The 19,270-nt window shown below is 40.0% G+C and overlaps 1 protein-coding gene across 1 annotated transcript in view; it reads right to left on the bottom strand.

The window, feature by feature from the left end:
* slit3 (slit homolog 3 (Drosophila)) overlaps positions 1-9,641 on the bottom strand; it is a 209,869-nt gene extending 200,228 nt beyond the window's left edge. Inside the window, exon 1 of the mRNA XM_047584852.1 lies at positions 8,892-9,641. Within this exon, the coding sequence (XP_047440808.1) occupies positions 8,892-9,082 (191 nt within the window). The 5' untranslated portion in view covers positions 9,083-9,641. The remainder of the gene's footprint in view (positions 1-8,891) is intronic.
* Between the last annotated feature and the right edge of the window lie 9,629 nt (positions 9,642-19,270).

The following is a 19,270-nucleotide window of genomic DNA, read 5'->3' as shown; positions in this document are numbered from 1 at the left end:
CAGGCGTCGAGCTGCTTCAAAATTGGCTTCTGTATAGCTAAAACACATACACTTAACGTGCTTAGATCTGACATGTGGTAACACCTGCTCACACTGTTTTGATTGTGGTAACCATGACCTCTATTGAAATGAAGCTTAAAAAGTAGGAAAAGAAGCTCTATGTGCTCATACATTTGACAAAGTAACAACACTGGTTAAACTTTTGCTGAATGGTGTCAAGAAGATACTAGAAACAGGACATTCAGCTGAAACCAATGGTGGTGGCAGAAATATTAAAAATTAAACTGAATTCAAGTAACAGTTTACATATTTATGTGACCAGTTTACTACAACTAGAACTCGTCTTTCATGAAGAAACCTCAACATCTTAGTTACTGTTAAAAGACATACTTGAATTATTCAACTGAAAGATGGAATAGTGGAAAGTTTTCAAAACAATGACTTGTTCAATCCCAAATTCCATTTGCAGATTTTGCAAAGTTTTGGAAAATATGGGAGGTTTGAGGAGCTTTTGGTCTTCTGTTCAACCATTTACCGCTGTTTTGAATTTTTGTCTCAGTGATTCTAATCAGTAGTGAACTTCTTCCTGTTACATAGTTGCTCTCTGGGATACACATCAATCATCGCTCAAAAATTTCTGGGCATTCACGTCAAACATAGCAAAAGGCAACAAGTGATGGCAGACACAAGCTTCCTTTAGGGACACCAAGATTATGTCCTTTGAGGTTTATTTTGAATGGCTATGTGTTCAGGCCAAGCATAGAGAAATAAAAGGATTCAGAATGTCAGCAACAGGCTTGTTGTGTGGCAACTCATAGAAAGACTCAGCCCTTGAAAATTCTTATATTTGTATAATCCTTGGAGAGGACGAGAGATCTGGAGTATGTGAGTAATGACAGGCAAAAGTCTGTGCAAGATATTATGACTAATAAAAAAAAATGGTGATCCTTTACGTACAGGATATATTTCTTTCTTTCTGTCTGTATCACAGGTGGTATCTTTCCTTGAATTTCTGTGTCTGTAAGCAAATACCTGTTAACACCAGTTAGAGAAATCCATCCCACTCTTGGAGATTAATTCTTGCCTATCTCAAAAATTTTGCTCACCACATATTTGCCACATTTAGTAAAAAATCAATTTCTGTACATGAATATATTACTGGCTCATTTTAGACACGTGTAATGCACAGAATGCTAACAATTCTCAGAGTAATTACACAAATGCTACGAACACCAGAGATAAAGGCACCATTTGTCAGTAAAGTATTTTCCTTCGAGCAGACTGAAGGACACTGGCTTTAACTCCATAAAGGGGAATCCTGTCTGAATGATGCACAACACATCCAACTTTGTCTGTAACACTATCTCAAGTTTTCCTCTGCTCTTTTCTTCATCTGCCAGCTTTAAAGAAATCTTCCTCGTTCCATCAGGCCTGCTCCCTCTACTGTGTTTTGTCTCAGCTTGCATTTACTATCTTCATGTGATTTTAGTTGCTTAGAATTTAGAGAAATTTGGGAGAGTAATTTGTCCCTTTTCTTTGTTCCATGATCAGTCAGTCTGTTTTCTGTCCATAACAATTTATTCCTCTACCCCTCGGAGTCTTTATTCAGTGTTAATGTCAGTCAACCTCAGGAAATTCATAGTTTGGCGTTGATTGCTAACCACGCAGGCTTGACCACATCAGGGAGACGCCTGCAAGCATCCCTTTCTTTTAGAATCACAAGCCAAAGGGGCTGTAAACCAGTGTTGTATTTGGTTAGCTCTTTTCTTTGTTGGAGTTTATAGGGCTGCTATTCTTTTGTCTAGATTTACTGCTTCTGTACTGTAAGTGAAAGGGGTGGGGGTGGAGGGGTAATTTGGCTGCTGAGAGGCCACTTGACAAGAACAAGGCCTGCTGCTTCCTCTACGGGGGCCAAGTTTGAAAAAAAAAGAATGGGTGAACGAGAGGATAAGAGAAAGAAAGAGATTAAGATGAATGAGAGACTGAGAGAGAATGTGAAGGGTAGAGACACAATTTGAAAGAGACAGAGCAAAACCCTAATGCATATTCACAGTGCAGTGATCAGTTTCTCCATACGCTTCCAACTTAACATAAACAGCCTGTCACATTGAGCTTTGCTGAACACTGAACCGAAAAGAGAAAACCGTACTGCAAATCACACTTTCAGTGCTGCATGCACTACCACATGCCTGCAAATAAATTAAAGAAATGTTTTCCATACATACAGGTGTAGATGAGGGCAAACAGAAAGTCGGACTGAGAAAATGAAGTCTCTGCAGACGGGATATAACGTGTTGCTTTGGTGACAGTGGCCCAACAAAACAGTGGCATAGCTTCTTAACATAAAAAGGCTCCAAGCGTTCTGAACACTCACACACACAAACCTATACTGGCATTATAGTGTGACACATTGTGAAATCCTCCAATCTGAGGACTTCTATTTCAGCAGAGAGTCGCAGAAGGTCATTCGTGACTCGTGGTTGTTTCTATGTGACACAGGCTCCCTCTCTCTCATTATACGTCAAACTTTCCATCTACAACCAATTGCATGTTTAATCCGGTGAAGACATAAGAGTGGACTGCGGTGTATGAGCGCCTGCTCTTGCCTAATTATGTGCGCTGTATGTGAAGGGCTGTATCGAAATTCTCCTATATGCTTCATATATATGCATTTTTATCTGGAATATGTACTGTACCTTTTTCATGTGTGTGTAAGTATTCTTTCACCATTTTTGTGAGAACACTTTTCTGAATTAGCACTAATACTATGATGATTTAGCTGGTCTGTAGGACTTCAAAGAGTTGTTTGAAGATGAAACGCAAATTATATTTTTACGTGACCTGTTATGTCAATCGCCATAAAATCATCAGTCATATCTACCAAAGCATCACTATGCAAATCAGGTGAAAGAGGTCTTGTAATGCAGTAGAATTGTAAAAAAAAAAAAAAAAAAAAAAGGAAGGACAAGTTAATCATACATGTGTTAGACCAACCCCCAGGTTAGGAAAATGTACTTTGAAGGGGAAATGAAGGCAAACTGTGAAATCAACTCCCAAACTGTTCACATTCACCAGAAAAAGTTATCCTCCTTATGCTGTCCTTTTCTGTCTGGTTAAAACAGTGTCATTGGTGAAGTTTGTTTGCAACCTGTTTTCTCATCTGATCTCTCATTTCTGGAGTTGCTTCAATGTTTACAGGCTTCAGTAATTACTTTGGTGCAGTTTAAATGGATTTGTTTTTATGATGGGTACAACAGAGAGACAAATGGAACAAATTAAATTTGGGTTGGACCGGGGTTTGACATAAGATATGCCAGTACATTATGTGTACATCCAAGAAACGTTTTAACCGTGCATTCATGTGCCTGGTTTTCCATACTATTCCAGTGAATGTGTGACATCTTTGCCTGTTTGTGTGTATGGGTTTTTTGTGTATACAGAACAAGAGAGTACAGTATGTGTATATGTTTAATGCAGCATCCAGTTTGCTTCATTTCCCAGAAGGGCAGTGCCCACTGTCAGTGCCAGCTGGCTGCCTCACTGGCAGACTCATTATATAGAAAGGTCAGCTGCCCGCATATTGGAGAAACTTGCAGAATAGAGTATCACCCACTGACCTAGAACTGGAGCCTAAATATTGGTTACCCTCACTTGTGCCATTTGGCTTGCTCTAACTGAATCAAACATAGTTGGAAAGGCACAAAATGGTTACCACAAGATGGCCCCAGATGATAGGCGTGACATTAAGAGGCAGTTTGAGAACAGCAAGCTCATTGTGGTTTTTACTTTTAGTTTAGACTCGTCTGTTATAGCAATAACACTCAGCTGCTTCTCAGATGTATTACATCACCACCATACCCACGATAACAGTAAAGACCACTCTTCATTGAATGATGGCATTTATTCAAGAGCTAACAAAGCATGTGTGCAGACTGAACTTCTCCTCAAAGTGGTGTACGTACGTAGAATTTGTGTTCGAACAAAATAATTATCTCCCTAGTTCTCACAAAAGCTGGCAAAGTATCAACAGAATATGGTTAGAAGAGATGTGTGAGAATTATCAAAATGGTTAGAATACATCTTGGACTTACAGTGTGAGACTTCTTGGGTGTGGCTAGAATTTGTATACAACCCAATATTAGATGCAGTGACGTCAGATGAATGTTTCGCTCACAGCTGAAAGTATCTAGGGAAAACTAAAGTGAACACGTTTACAGTTTGTTCCTGATCAAGTCAAATTAATCCTAATTGAGGCAACTGGAACTCGGTTCACTCAATTTAGTTGGGCTGCTCAGTGCACAGGATAAAACCAAAGTATTCACAGATCACACACACACACACAGAAAATTCCAGTCCCGCCATGAAATGCCGTTTCATAGCTGAGGGTGTGGTAGTTACAGCATCCACTGCCCAATCAACACCAAGCTTTGATAAGAGCCAGGAGCGGGAGCTGGAACTGGTGTGTCCGTTCTACACGCAAAAAGACACACACACACACTCCTGATGATGCTTGCGTGAATACACACACAGCAGCAGGATCCCACTGTTGTGTGTGTGTCTATGGTAGGTTGGCACGGTGAGGGGAAATGGGGGCTGTGAAAACTTTACTGGAGAGATGCTGCTGGCAAACTGAAGGTGTGTGAGTGTGTGTGTTGGAGGTCAGAGAAAGAGTAGTGGAGCTGGGGAGGAAGCACAGGAGAAGCAGAGGGATCAGAAAAAGAAGGTGGGATAAGGAAAAAGTGTCAAAAAAGAGAAACTTAATAAGAGAGAAAGAAGGAAGGGAGAAGGATGGGGAGAAAGAGCTGGAGAGAAACTGAATTGGGATAAAAGAGGAAGAGTCAGTGAAGGAAATAAAAAGTAAGAGTGAGCGACTAAGCCAGATGAGGCTAGAGAAAGCGGAGAAGGTGTTGCTTGGAAAAGACTTGCCAAAACTTCCTAAAGGTGCCGTTAGTGAGGGAAGAGAAAAATAGGCAGTCCAGAATTAGTTTTAAATCAGAATAAGTTTATGTAAAGTTGGCTCAGGCAGCCAGCCACTTCCAGCAGTGAGCCCATTCAACACATACTTACTCATTCTGACATATAGCACATATAAAGATGCAATCATACACACGTATAAATCTTGACCGAGCCAACTCATTCTAACCTCAATCATACATGTGTATTTGCACACACACTTTAAAAGAAAACTTCACTGACTACAGCTCTGACAACTGAAAGCTCCCTCTAGAGTTGGCAGCTTTTTATTTCCAACACGTTTCACAACATTTGAGGAAACAATTTGGAATTTGCACCTCTAAAAATCAACACTCCAGGGTGCGTGAGTGCCTTTTTGAAAGTATGTCTGTGCGGTAGCCGTAGGGCAGGTGTGAACTGAACCCGAGAGAGAAAAGCCCCCCTGTTTTCCAATTCATTTTGCCCAGCCTCGTTAAGCCTGTTAAGCCTCCCCCCAAAAACTGCTCCACTCAAATTAGATGCAAATGAGGTCTCAAGTGGCTTCCCAAGGAGGACATTACGGAATTGACTGGCCTGAGGTAATCTGCGAGGCTGCCTGTGAGAGCTCGTGTGTGTGTGTTGAGTGAACAGTTGAGGCCACCACTGTTTTTCTCTCGTTAACCTTTCCAAATGCTCTGTTTACAATAGTGAAGAAACCTTGGCTTTTAAAGAGATTGATTCTGTAGTTATGACAGGTAGACCCCAAATATCACATTTAACCTTTACTTCCCCATGTACCAGAAGGGAACTGGATTATAAATTATATACTGTGTGTAATAAAAGGGGTAAGCAGGGACTAACTAAAGTTTAAAGGAACTCGCTGGCAGATTTCATGCCTTAAAGTGCCAAACATTCTCCATTTTGACTGCTTCTAGGCAGCCACAGAAATTTTTATGTAATTTTTTTAGTGTTATATATCCATACATCTTTAATTTTATCAAGAATTTCTAATACTTTCATTTGTCATACCTAATTTTCTAAATCTGTGTCATCTACTTTTCTACGACACAGTGATTTTTAACATTCATTTTCAGAAACCTTGAGTTGGTTTGATTCAGCACAGGTGCCTTTAGGGAGTGATAAAGGGAGCAGTAATGCCGAAGCCAAAAAAGATTTTCCACCTAAAATAAGGCAAAACGCCTTGTCCCTTACTCAAAAGCCACGTGTCTTGTGGTCTTGTTGCGCAGTATTCTGGTGCAATGATGCTTTGGGACTTGATGAATCGGTCCTAATGTAACTCTTCCTGTTGTTTCTGTGTAATGGAGAGTTTTTTTGTAACCATGACCAATTCTTAACCTTATCCGCATGTTTATTATTGTGACAAAGGGTTTGTGCCTAAAACAAAGTATATATAGTCCAATGGCTGTGGGTATAGATATGGTGGTAGTTAATTTTTTTTGCCAAATGATGCTACGCATTGTTTTAGAAGCTATTAGGGTTAGTGAGGGTGAACACGTAATACTGAAAATATGCATTTTTAGTAGAGTATTGTTTTAAGTGCTTTATTTATTGGACTGTTCTGCTGAAGTGATGCAAACCAGCAGAGAACATCTTACCGCCAGGGAATGACTTAAATAACAAGTTATTTACATGTATATATTATATCTGTGAAGGTTCTTTTTAAACGCCTTTTGCATTTAGATATTATGGCATGTGAATAGTGATAAAGGAGTCACAAAATGTCACATTTTGTTTTTACAGGGAAATTTCACCATTACCATTACATTAGTAGTTTATTAGAGGGTGACATAGTACTTTTATGCTTTTAAAAACTAATGCTGTGGTTCCTTTAATTTCCATATAAGGTAACTACATATAGTGTAAAGCTGAAAATACAGCACATTTACAAATCGAAGCTGGTAGTTTTATAGTCACTGATCTTGTAAATCAATGACAACATATATTTTGTTGAGGCCATAAAGAATGTACATCGATCAGCCACAACAATAAAACCACTGAGAGGAAAGGTAAATAATATTGACCATCTTTTGACAACTCAATGTTCTGCTGGGAAACTTTTAGCATGTAGCAGCCATCTAGACCAGACCAGACACCCTCAACTCAATGTAAGTGACACTCCTTGATGGAAGCAGCCATCCCCATTAAGATGCAGCCTGACACAGGACACCCTCAGAAAGCCCGTTTCGCTTGATATTAATTATCCTGTTAACCAAGAAGGTAAGAAACTTGGGGTTTTTTTTTTGTTTTTTTTTTTATTAGAATCTATTGTTCACATGACTTTATCTCACTTGTCAAACAAAAATCCCTGCTCAGGGCAATAACACTCATCAGTCTTTCTTAAAAAGTTTCCCATCTGCCTTAACCTTTAAAACTGGAATCTCATCTATTTTAATGTTTCCCATTTCAGACTCCCTAAAATATATCTGCAGAGAGAAAGAGAGATGAAGGCAGGCAAAGAGGCGAAGAGGGAGAAAGAGGGAGGAAAAGAGCAACATTTGGCCGAAGTCACATCTGAAACAGTGACCTGGATAAATCAGGGAAACATAAACACACAGTTTCTGGAGTGAAGCAGGAGGGAGGGGTACTGCTACCCCAAATATTCCACCCAAGGGACCATATCGAGAGGCAGAGGACCCCCCTATCCCACCTCTCCACCACAACCCGCTCTAATTATTTATTTTGCTAGGGTGTAAATGTCTTCAGGGGATTGCTGTGTAAAAGCCAACAGGTCCTAAGAGGTCACAACAGCCCCACGGGATGGAGGAGGTATGGGGTTCACATTCATATGTATGCACACAAGAAACGCAATCACACTAGTGAGGGTGAACATGCAGGCACAGAAACACAAACATATTCAGGTAAACAAACATATGCAAAAGTATAAATGAACACACACATGCTAATCTTATGTCCATATCTCGCAGTACCCTCCACATCCACAAACACGACCCCCCACTCTCTTCTGCAGCCTACTGATTGTGTTTGTTGTCTCAGGGTTAGGTCTGTTGTTGATCCCCTGCGGGGCTTTTGCTGCTCCGTTATCATGCATAATCACTTCCATACCTTAACAGCAAAGGTGTGTGTTTGTGAGTGCATGTGTGTGGCTCCGCTGATGTAAACGTGTCAAGATCAAGCTGGAAGTGGCAGCCGTATGTGTCAGGGGTCTGCCTCTGCCTTAGGTATGAATATCATTTGAAACTAACTGCAATCAGGTTTGACAAAAGCAGCAAAAGTAATTCCCAAACAGCAAGATTATTGCTCAGTATTTGACTAAAGTCACAGAGGATGGAGTTTTAAGACATTGTAATAGCCTTTCCCCAATTGAAATGTGGTACAATACGAAGAAATGTAAAGAGCTCCTTTCACCTTCTGTCTTGACCCATTTAAAAACTGAAATACTCTCTATAAAAGCAACCTCAGGTTGTTTTCTTAACAACCTTCATTCCCTGGGGTTGCTGGTGATTTTTGGGGGGGCAGTTTGACATACACCATCTATTATCAATACAGAATGTATCTAATGAACCTACAGCATGTCAACCTTATAATATTGTTTCCTAGTGAACTACACTAAATAAAGTGTAATATAAAAGCTAGTAGTGCTGGGCTCCTTTAATTACTTAATGGTGTTAAATGCCACCAAAATAAAGCAAGCTTCCTCCTTACATCACCCCCAAGTTTCACGAAGTTTACACGTGTGCTGATTGTGTTTTCTGAATTTTAAACGATCTCTACCACCTGAATGTTATTCAAAGAAAATATTAAATTGAGTTTAACTTCGTCTAATTTGCACAAGCTTGTTGTAGCCTATATATGTTACAGGAACATGACATGATGACAAAAGGCGCACGATAAAGTCACAGTGCTCTCTCACTGGTTACGTTTAAGACAGATGATAAGAGCTCACTTGGAAACATTAAATATAATACAATCGCACTTACAGGCGCTCGGCATTCCTCGGTATTCCTTTAGGCACCGTCTTCAAACCCAGACCTTGGCAGTCCACATGAGACCCGGAGCAGCTACACTTGTGTGGGCATCCATCCACCGATGCAGCGCACACCAGCAGAGCGAAAAGCAGAGCCCAAACCCGGCAGAGCGCAGCGCGCCTCTCCGGCCCTGTTGGAGGCATGATATCCACTGAAATTACTCCCAACCGAAGTTAAATGCAAATCCCCGAGGTGAATTCAGACGCTGTGTCAGTGATGATCCCCAAAAACTTCAAGAGAGCCGTTTCGACTGCGTATTACAATTTACAAAAAAAAAAGTCCAACTCAGATTAAGTTCGCAGTTACACAAGTTCACTAAACTTTCTCTCGAGGGACTCGGTCACTAAGCGTATCATTAAAGCAGCCGTTTGCCATTGAAAAAGAAAAAACTTAGACACAATGGAAAGTTTTAAAACATATAACCTAATGCTCCCCATTCACGGACTCTGCGAAAAGTTATCAGCCTGACTCTCTAAACTTTCCAAGGTGAGAATGCTCAGCTGGGGTGTAACCTCCTTCCAGGGAACATCCCTCCGCTGCCGGGGAATAAAAAGTGCGAGTTGCTGAGGAGTTGTAATCAGAAAAAGTTGAGAGAGCGGAGGCGCAACACAGACTGGTACGCCTGGAGGTTGTAAGAGTGAGAGAGGCGGACAGATTTGCATTTGGTTTCCCCAAAAATCCCGTTTCTCCCTCCCTCTCTGCCTTTCTCCCTCTCTCTCTGTCTCTGTTGATGTCACCAAAAAAGCGAGCGAGAGAGCTCAACAAACTTTCACTCGTCCCTTATCTTCCCCAGAAACTCTCCCTGCTGAATAAACGAGACTACTTTCCCACATCGAGGAATAAAAGTCCACAGTAGCAGTGTACATATTTTAGCTAATTTCCCAGCCTCTCTTCCCTTTTTTTTTTGTCATGGCTCATTCATCATCTTAATGGTCTACTTTGTGATCACATGCTGGTTTTGAGGCATGTCTTATTTGAGCCATATCTCCAGTGCGTCACCCCCAGGGAGTCTGTGTGTCAGCTTCACTGATAACAACCTGCAACATAAAGGCTGCCTGTCAAATCAGTCACATTTCATCGAATTGTAGGCATAATTAAATATATCATTATTAGCACTGGGAAATCCACTATGACTTAAAAATAGAAAAACAAGCAAGGCTAGATGGATACATTTTTTTTTTTAAATCATGGATTTGAGGTGAGCTAAACGTTCTACATTTTAGTGCTCAGAAGTAAAAGTTAAATGTTGTGCTCATAATTCAACCGTCCTCAGCCTCTGCGCTGATTTTCAGACATTCATACCTGTTGGGACAGACAGTGCAGCAACGAAGTGAGGAGACCACATCCAAAGCACATCCATTAAACCTGCAGCAAGTTGCAGTAGTGCTGCTGCCCTCTATTGGTAGAAGGGAGTAGCGAAAGTTGGGATTCATCAATTTGCAGTTACAGTAATAAAATCATCTGACTTCTAATTACATCACTGTCCTTTAAATTAAGCTGCTTCTTTAGGGATTCTTTTTCTGCAAATATCCGAAATGTGAAGAGCCTTTTCCTCATCAGTGCCTCGGTGTGTAATGAACAGTGGAAAGTTAATAAATACTGCAACGCCTGGAACCCCAAACTGAGCAATTCACTCTGTCATTCAAGGACTCAAGCTAATTAAATCATTGGTTTTCCTGTGAGCTGGAGGCAGGCTTGCAGCCAGTCTAATATTTGATCAATTCTGAAGTAAATAATTCTGGGAAAAAAAGAAAAAAAAAAAAGTATAGACATGTTTAAGATAAACTCTCTGGTTTTTAGAAAGCAATCAAAATGGTTTGTCTTTGCTTATTCAATAAAGAGAGGTCAGTGTTCAGGGTTTAACTAATACATATATTTATGGCAGTTTCTAATAAGGAATAAACTTCATCATCTAATAACTGTCCAAGTATAGATAGATTGAAAATCTACTATATTTTACATTTATATTTTCATATCACTTCATCAATAACTCTATTCGTAATTTTCTACACTGGTAATAACAACAGTGTTATCCGGATTAGAAAAAAATAGGTAAATAATGAAAATAATATATGTACATAGATGTGAGACTAAAATGATTCTTAGAAACCGATTCAGCTTCATTCAGTACGTCAACTGTCAGCTTTAGGAATACGTGTGGTGCTTTTCTTATTTTCAACCTACGTCTGCTTTAACGGCAAAAAAAAGACACCGCCTTAAAATCATTTTAAGCTTTGTTTCAGACTGATGGCAGTGACAGGGCAAGCAGAGCAGCACAGGTTTCTCCCCAAGCAAATAATTCAAACTCCTCTGGTGGAATCCCCAGGTGCCCTCTGGCATAATTGAAACCCTCCAGAGTTCCCCAGGTCTGCCCTGAGGTTTCCTCCCTGCTGGCTGTGCCCATGAAGCCACGGGAGTGTGCAGCCTGTCAAAGAGAGTAAACCTCAGCGGAGAAACCATTTGACTGCCTGCAGCAGGGTCTTACATGAAGGGATGTAGCAGGAACCAGCATCCTGACTAAAGCGCATCCTATGCTCTCTGGGATGAGCCAGACAGTCTGAATGTAGATAAGTAACTACCGGTTTCGAGACCAGATAAACAAAAATCTGATAATTCTGATAATAAAAGTACAGTTCTATGCAAACCGCTTATCAGTACTTTTTGTAAATTGTGTGTCTAAACAGACATCCTTTTCTTCTCCCTCTGTATTTTGACACGGAGATAGAATACAAGCGCATACTTCCTATTAAGAGAAAAATAGCAAAACCTGCAACTTTCTCATGCAGCTTTTTAACAACCACAACAATTTTTTAGCAACATTTTGCTTTTAATACAGTATACTGTACTGTTCACATACAGTACAGTAATAAAAAAAGGATTGCAAAAGCACTCTGTGGTTGAAATGGTATATATATAATAGGGCACCAGCAGGTCCACCGTGATTAACAACTTGTAGGTAACGAAAACACAATTAATTAAAAATGCACGACATATCACTAGAGAGAAAGAAAAGGGACAACAAAAATGTGTTTCAGTGGAAAAAAGGGAGATGCACACAGGTGAATGTCCACACTTTATAGGGGGGGGGGGGGCACATTTATAAATTCGTTTTTTTTTAACACTTTTTCAATTACAGAGTGCCTTTGCAATATTTTCTTTTTTGATCTCTCACTTAACCCGTCACAAATAGAGCACCTGAGGAAAGAACTATGTTGAAATCTCCTGAGCGCTCTAAGCCCTTTTTTTGTCTTCTACAGTAGAGCAATATTTGATTGTGGCTAGCTGACCAAAGACTACCTAGCTGGTAAAAATGTAACAAAGTTTACTAAGCTAGACTTGAAAAGAATAATGAAAAAAGAAACTATAAGATTTTAAATGTAATCTGTAGAGAAAAAGACAAGCTGTTATTACAGTGCAAAATTTTCACTGATAGAATCTCTTAAATTAAATAAATAAAAAAAAACTGCAAAATTTCTTACCTGTCTGCGGTTACTTTTTCTGTTCTTTTTCCCTGTGTTTTCTCTTGTACTTTAAAATTAATTGAGGGCTGTTTTTGTTTTATTTTTGTCTCATTGCATGCTCCTGCATACAGTACACTTATATAAAGTTATGTCATGGGCCTCTGTACCCCCACTGGCCTTGCCGTGCCACTGCCAGTGTCTTTGGCTCGCGCATGGGCTTAATTATCTTAATGCGTCACACCCGTGAAGGTGAGAGGTTTTTGTCAGTCACGTGAGTGGCACGCCCCCTGTCGCCATTTTCGATGGCTGCCGGAAGATAAACAAAACGTGAGCAGGCAAGGGAGGTTTAACTGAAGATGGAAAAACGAAAGAAAAACGAGCGGAAACCGAGACAAATTCAGAAAAGATGCCAGGCACAGGTATTTGGCCAAGCTGGTCAACATAAATAATATCGATCCATTTCACCTGCGGGCAAACCGCTGGAGCTCCGACGCAGAGCTGCTGCTTACAACTTCTTCAACATCACGAGCTGTCTGGTATATGGAATAAGTGTTTATACTTACGAGGAATTTAGAAATTATAAATCTCTTGAAGGTCATAGACATTTCATGCATAGTTTGTTAAAATGTTATTTTAATTTGATTTATTTCATTCAGTTGTCATATCTTTAAACTACAACTGGGCACTGGTTTGTGAGCTATTTTTCTAGTTTCCTCCACATTTCTAGCAGCTAGCTAGATAACTCCAGGATCAACTTTTTTACCGTTTGAAGTAGTTACTACTGCATCCTTTGGGAACCGACTTCTGCAGCAGTCCTGTTTACCCGCCAAAATGGCGCTAATTACCCAAAATGCACTGTGGCGTTGCGATGTGACGTCACCTGACAAAGACAGAATCGATCCTTGTCACACTCCTTGTTTTTGTCAGTACTTGTGAAACGTCATCAGTTGCTGCAGGCTGTTGCAATTCATAGTCTACATTTGACCAAGCAGGGTCCAAATGCCCGGGAGTATACTTGTCCAGACTGTTTATCAGGGGCACATCAGCAGAGAACTTGGGTGGACTTTGGACAGAATGCATTTCACATGTGTTATATGCTGCTGTTACAGAATGCCTGTACTGCGTCCTCCCTGTAAATCACAGCTGAACTTGTCACGTCTGAACTGCAAAGTATGTAGGTCAAAAGTTTGCGTATTTAGCACTGATAAAGTCCCCCGCTCTTGCTGCAGAAGCACACCATGGGTCATTTGTCACCTTTTTTACATTTTGAATGTAATTTATTGAAATAAACTATTTATTTCTGTAACTCTGGTGTCTGGTCTTCATATTACGCTGGGCAGGTCGTAACGGCCCCGTTATAAAACTATATTTTATATGTATACTATATTGTGATTAGAGCAAGTGATAAAGAGGCTGTTTTGGAATTGGCTGCTCTTGGTTAATGTGAGGGAAAGATGATGGTTTGGTCAAATATAGACAAAATTAACTGAGACACAATGTGTTTCCATGCAAACTTTACAAACAGTATGAGGGGAAATAAGAGCTACATAAGACAAGGACAACAGGGAAGTAAAAACAGAATAATAAAGACAGACGAAGGTGAGCAGAGATGGAGACATTCTTTAAGAAAATAAGATGCGATTCATGGCTTAGTGATTCATAAATCAGGATGAGCACACGGTAAAACTTGAACAAATGACTGGCATTGATACATTTCCCAGAGGAAGTGCTGTGATATGAAAATCAATTCTGATGTTTGGGGAGAAGTGTTCCCACGCGGAACAATCGTGCCTTCCCTTGTTCCATTAAACAAGCTTCACAGGGTGGTTAGTGCTCACACAATTCTAAATTTAAAAGCAACACATCAGCAAACTTTTAAACATTAATAAGAAAAAACACTAGACTGCTTAGTACTTATACACTGAAATGTAGACGAGCACATCATGTTCTATCGTATTGTCAAATCTTTTGAATGTTGGGATGAAGCCACAGTATACAACCAAACTGCCAAAACGCAACAGTTAAGGGCTGGTTGGTTGGCACACGGTTTTACAGCAGCACCATAGCATCATGTGTTTGTCAGTCTACATCACACATCACACAGCATTACATCACAGTGCTTTCCTGATGGCTTGATCAACATTTTAATTATAACACTTATCTAAACCTATATTTAATTACATAGTGGTTTATTTTGGCAAAAACAAATGCTGGCCATTTCTTATGATGTACATAGATAAATTCCCAGTTCCTCTGACAGGAATAATTTGGCTCATGCATATCTTTAAACTTTAATTTTTATATAAGTGATTTCAAATTTAAGATGTGCAAGCTGGCTAAAAATGAAACAATTAATGACTAACCATTATTTCCATGAGTTTGTCAGAAGAAAAAGTGGCCAATTGGAAAAGTCCCGTCTCTCAAAGGAACAAGAGTTGGGCAAACAAATACTGTAAAAAAAAAAAAAAAAGAAAAAGAAAGAAAAAAAGAAATGCATCACCACAAAAACAACACGCTGAAACACTCAAAATAAAGAAGGGATCGTTTTTTTTTCCTTAGACAAACCACTGCTTATGTGCGTATGAAACCAGTCTCTGCCTGCTTTGTTTAGGCTCATTGGGATGAGATGCATGTCGTTAACTTTTGAGGTTGAGGTTTTGAAATTGTGTTCAGGACCTTTGATTCATAATCTCTTCTCGAGCCTCGTCTCCCAGAGTCTCCCCTGTATTTTAGAGGAAAAAGCGGAAAAACCAAAATCATGCAGAGTCCTTTGCAAAATGAGACATTAAGCGTTTGTGAAGTGAATGGAGCTGGCTGCTGCTGAACTTCTCACACCACATAACTACCGCCACTCGTTCCTTCTCTTTCTCTTTCTTTCCTCACTCTTTCTCTGTGTGCCATCCCCCGGGTGCCCTTTTCAACTCTCCATCTCATTCTCTCTGCGCTTTATCTCTTGAACTTCCCCTCTTTGTCTCCATTCTTCATATTTCCATTCTCCTTTTATTTATCTTTTCCTTCCTAATATCCCATCATCTTCCTTTCTGTGTTATTCCCTCTTTATGTCTCTTGTCCCAGCTTTTGTATTTTTATGAGCTGTGAGACAGTGTGTAACTAATTATTATCTTTCTGTGGTGCGAGACCGAGCCAGCGACCAGAGTAACAGCTTCACACTTCACTGCGCAGAGGCAAAAACTAAAAAAAAAAATCACACATATAATATCATGCTGTCACACGGAATTTCCTTTCTGTGGACCCAGTTTCTCCCACATATTTATGAGACAAATAAATATTCAAGCGCAGACTCCTTTGGAATTACATTTACATTGGACAATAACGGAGGACGTGATTTGCATCCAATGCCGTCATTCTGCGCCAGTGCAGGATTTATGTTAAATGGCATAAGATAAGGATGTGACGAGTTCAGTCTCGATGCCAGGGACCAGGGTTTGTATTCCCAGCACAGACCAGGCACTTTAAAATGATTAACCATTGACCACAATGGTCTTCCAACACATGTGCTTCAGCTGCCGAGTGAAGTCACGCTTTAAAAATAATGAAATAGTCAGATTTGCAGGAATAACACAAATATACATGTGTGTAACCGTCGCAAAACCAAGTAGTCCAAATTAAACAAAATTGCTATAAATCTGTTTTATAACTTGCAATGATTATAAGGTTTGGTTAAATTCAGGTTTGTTTAAACCTAAGTCTAAGAGGACTTGGTCAAGGTTAAGGGACTTTGACGTCATGGTTACAGACATCAAAATGTGGTTAAATCAGAGGACAAACAGGACTGACTTGCGGTTGGAAACGGGAAACAAAACAGACTTCGCCGCTCTGGAGCATCATCTTCAAAAGTACTTAGCAGAGGTTAAAGGACCTTAATTGTCATGGTTACGCTATGAAACACAGAGTTAAGGTAAAGGAATGGTCATGACTGAAAGAAAAAAAAGGAATGTTTTGTCGATCTATCCATCCCAACCTTATCTTACACACAATGTTTAACATCTTAATTCCATTTTCCTCTCCTTTGTACCTGAAAGAATTACTACCTCTGCTGGAGAACTTTGTCACTCGAGTGCAGAAGTGCGTACCACTCTGGTGGAGTAGCTGAAACCAATGATGCTGTTATCCTCTTAAAGAGAACAGTGTCAAGGAAAGTGCAATAAATAAAGATAATACAACAACTCCTGACAATACGAGTTTTTCATTTCCTCCCGTTCTTTCCACCTACCCACTGTCTCTCTTTCTTTCGTCATTCTTCCTCCACGTTCACAGTAAAAACCCACTGATGTAATGTATTTTAACACATTCCAACTGGGGTGGTAGTAAAAGTTAAATTCACATATTCAAAAAAAAAAAAAAAAAAAATAAAAAACACTCCAGAGACGGCTCCAAATTATGCTGAATCTCATTTTAGAGGCAGTTCATGCTCCGTTATATAATAGTTATACAATATATCCATAAACTTGGTGGTAGTGTAGGGTGCATAAAATAGAAGGGCAGGCATGTATTAGAAACAGTTCCACTTAAGTTGAACTCTTGAAGTTCTGACGTGCTGCAGATTGCCAGATTCACTGATCAAGCTTATTCCTATAAAACGAATGACTGCCATTTGTCCTTGTCTTTATGCAGTTCCCACTTCCGGCCTCTCATCACCACCCGTTTCTCTTCTTCACACATAGTTTCCTCTTTTCTTCCCTCTTCCATCCCAGCAATGGACAGATTAGAGAATAATTGGTGGAAAGTTTGGAATTCTCTTCACACTGGGCCTCATCCATTTAAATTGTCTGATATCTGATGGTGCATTAATGGTTCGTGCTGAACAGCTGTGTGTGTGCGTGTGTGCGCACGCCCTGGCATGCACGTATGTGTGTGGGTGTCCTTTTTTGAGGTTTTGTATGGGTATTAGTGTAGGTAATGCGTGTGCCTAATTTAGTATTTTTTATATGTCAGTGACGAAGTATGTCCTCGTGCGTGTCTGTGTGTGCCTGTGTGTGTCTGCGTGTGTGCGAAAGAGATGGTGTGTGGTTTAATGGATCCTTTAGCCAGACAGATCTTTGGCTAAGCTCTACTGTGGCCCCTGCAAAGCTATTATCTCCACATACACTGTGTACACACTTCCTCTGTGTGTGTGAGAGAGAGTGAGAAGAAAAAGCCAACTTTTAAAGGGGGCTATCATAACATCCCCGTGTCGCTTTGAACACACACACACACTCACAGACTCATGATTATGCTTATGTGTACTGACAAGCTATTTTTCTGACTGGAGTGGAGAAAACCATGACGAAAAGATTCCTTATTTATCCTCCTCATGCTCCTCCGTTCTTTTGACTATTCAACGCTAAAGTAACTCTAGTTTTACCAAATCTTTCAGTCCTTGTCCTATTTCATGTGACGGCAGCTTGTGAGGAATCTACCTGCCATCAAGTCCAACAGGTGAGACGTTTAGGCTTTAGATAATTCTGGCTCAAGAAATTAAAACACGCGCTAACAGACGGACTTAAATCCCATTCGTAAATAGAGCAATCTCCTTGCTGCCCGTCACCTCACAGGTGATAATTGGGCACTCCAGGCTCTGGTTGCCTCTGGTTGGGAAACTGAGTATTTTGCTGCTTCGCTGTTTTTGAGTAAAATAAGCAGAACATTAAAGTGTTGCCAGTGTATTGACACAGCAAGCCCTTCTTGCCATTTAATTTGAAAATGACACCATCGCTCCACCTGGGTTCACCAACACTCCAAGCCTGCTATCAGCATGTTGAAGTTGGAGTCAAAGTGGTAGGTAGAATTTGGTGATACAAGGCTGTGGACAGTCTTTCCTTGTAATAAACATTGACATTGAGCACCGAATTTCATTAAAATTTCATGTCACCACATCATTCTTGATTTATTTTTGGGACATTGACTTCCAGACAAAAAAAAAAAAAAAACTGCATCATCTATCTTCACTAAAGAAGAGCTTGTTGGCTTGTAAGGCATTTGCACGTCGAGACAACTAAAGTTGTTGAGAAGTGATTAAGATTATGTAGTGATCTCACTATTTTAACATTTCAGAATGCCTGTGGTCCAATTTAAAAGACTCCTAGCAATACTGGAGCCACAAATTAAAAAAAAAAAAAAAAGGCACATTTCTGCAATCTAATTTAACCTTAACGGCTGCTGGCAGCATGTCAAATGTAGGACACATAGTAATCAAAAAACATTTTGGATGACCACATTTGCAAAAACAGTGTCTGTGAGTGGTCAAAACCCTTCTGTGTGATAACATTTTAAAAGACTTTAATGAAAGACTTTAGTGATAGAGAAAAGTTTATACTGATTTTTAAGCGTGCCACACTTAGTGATAGACCAAAAAAGTCCTTAGGTTTCCACTGTCCCCAGAGGGTCCACAACTTAAAGTTAAAGAATACACAGCCCTTTTCTCAAGCATAGTAATCCAAGCACACACAAACACACACTGGTGTTTCGTAAAGGGCAGTTAAATAATGCCATATGTTGCTCCAGCGCCTTTGTTTCATTGCGGGGATATTTTTTCTCTTGCTGCTTCCCATGTTGCGTTTGATTGATGGGCTAATCTACTAGAATATCACAATGACACACACATACACAAAGACCCACACCACCAAACCAAAATCCTGGTGGTAGGATTTCTATTTTTGACCTGGCAGATCCAAATATCTGTAGACAAGCTGAGTTAGCGATACTCTTAAAGTGAGTTTCATGACTTCAGAAACACTGAAAGAAAACTTGACTAACGCTCATGTACGTTGTGAATTGCATTTCAGAAATGTAAAAGAAATAGTTCGATTTCTGTGTTATTTGGCCCTGACACCGCTGCCTTGTCCATCTTCTGAAACACAAGTAGATCTT

The sequence above is a fragment of the Mugil cephalus genome, chromosome 5, assembly GCF_022458985.1.
Source record: "Mugil cephalus isolate CIBA_MC_2020 chromosome 5, CIBA_Mcephalus_1.1, whole genome shotgun sequence".
In the NCBI taxonomy this organism is placed as follows: Eukaryota; Metazoa; Chordata; class Actinopteri; order Mugiliformes; family Mugilidae; genus Mugil; species Mugil cephalus.
The sequence above is the reverse complement of the archived record's forward strand: the minus strand, read 5'-3'. Positions and strand labels throughout refer to the sequence as shown.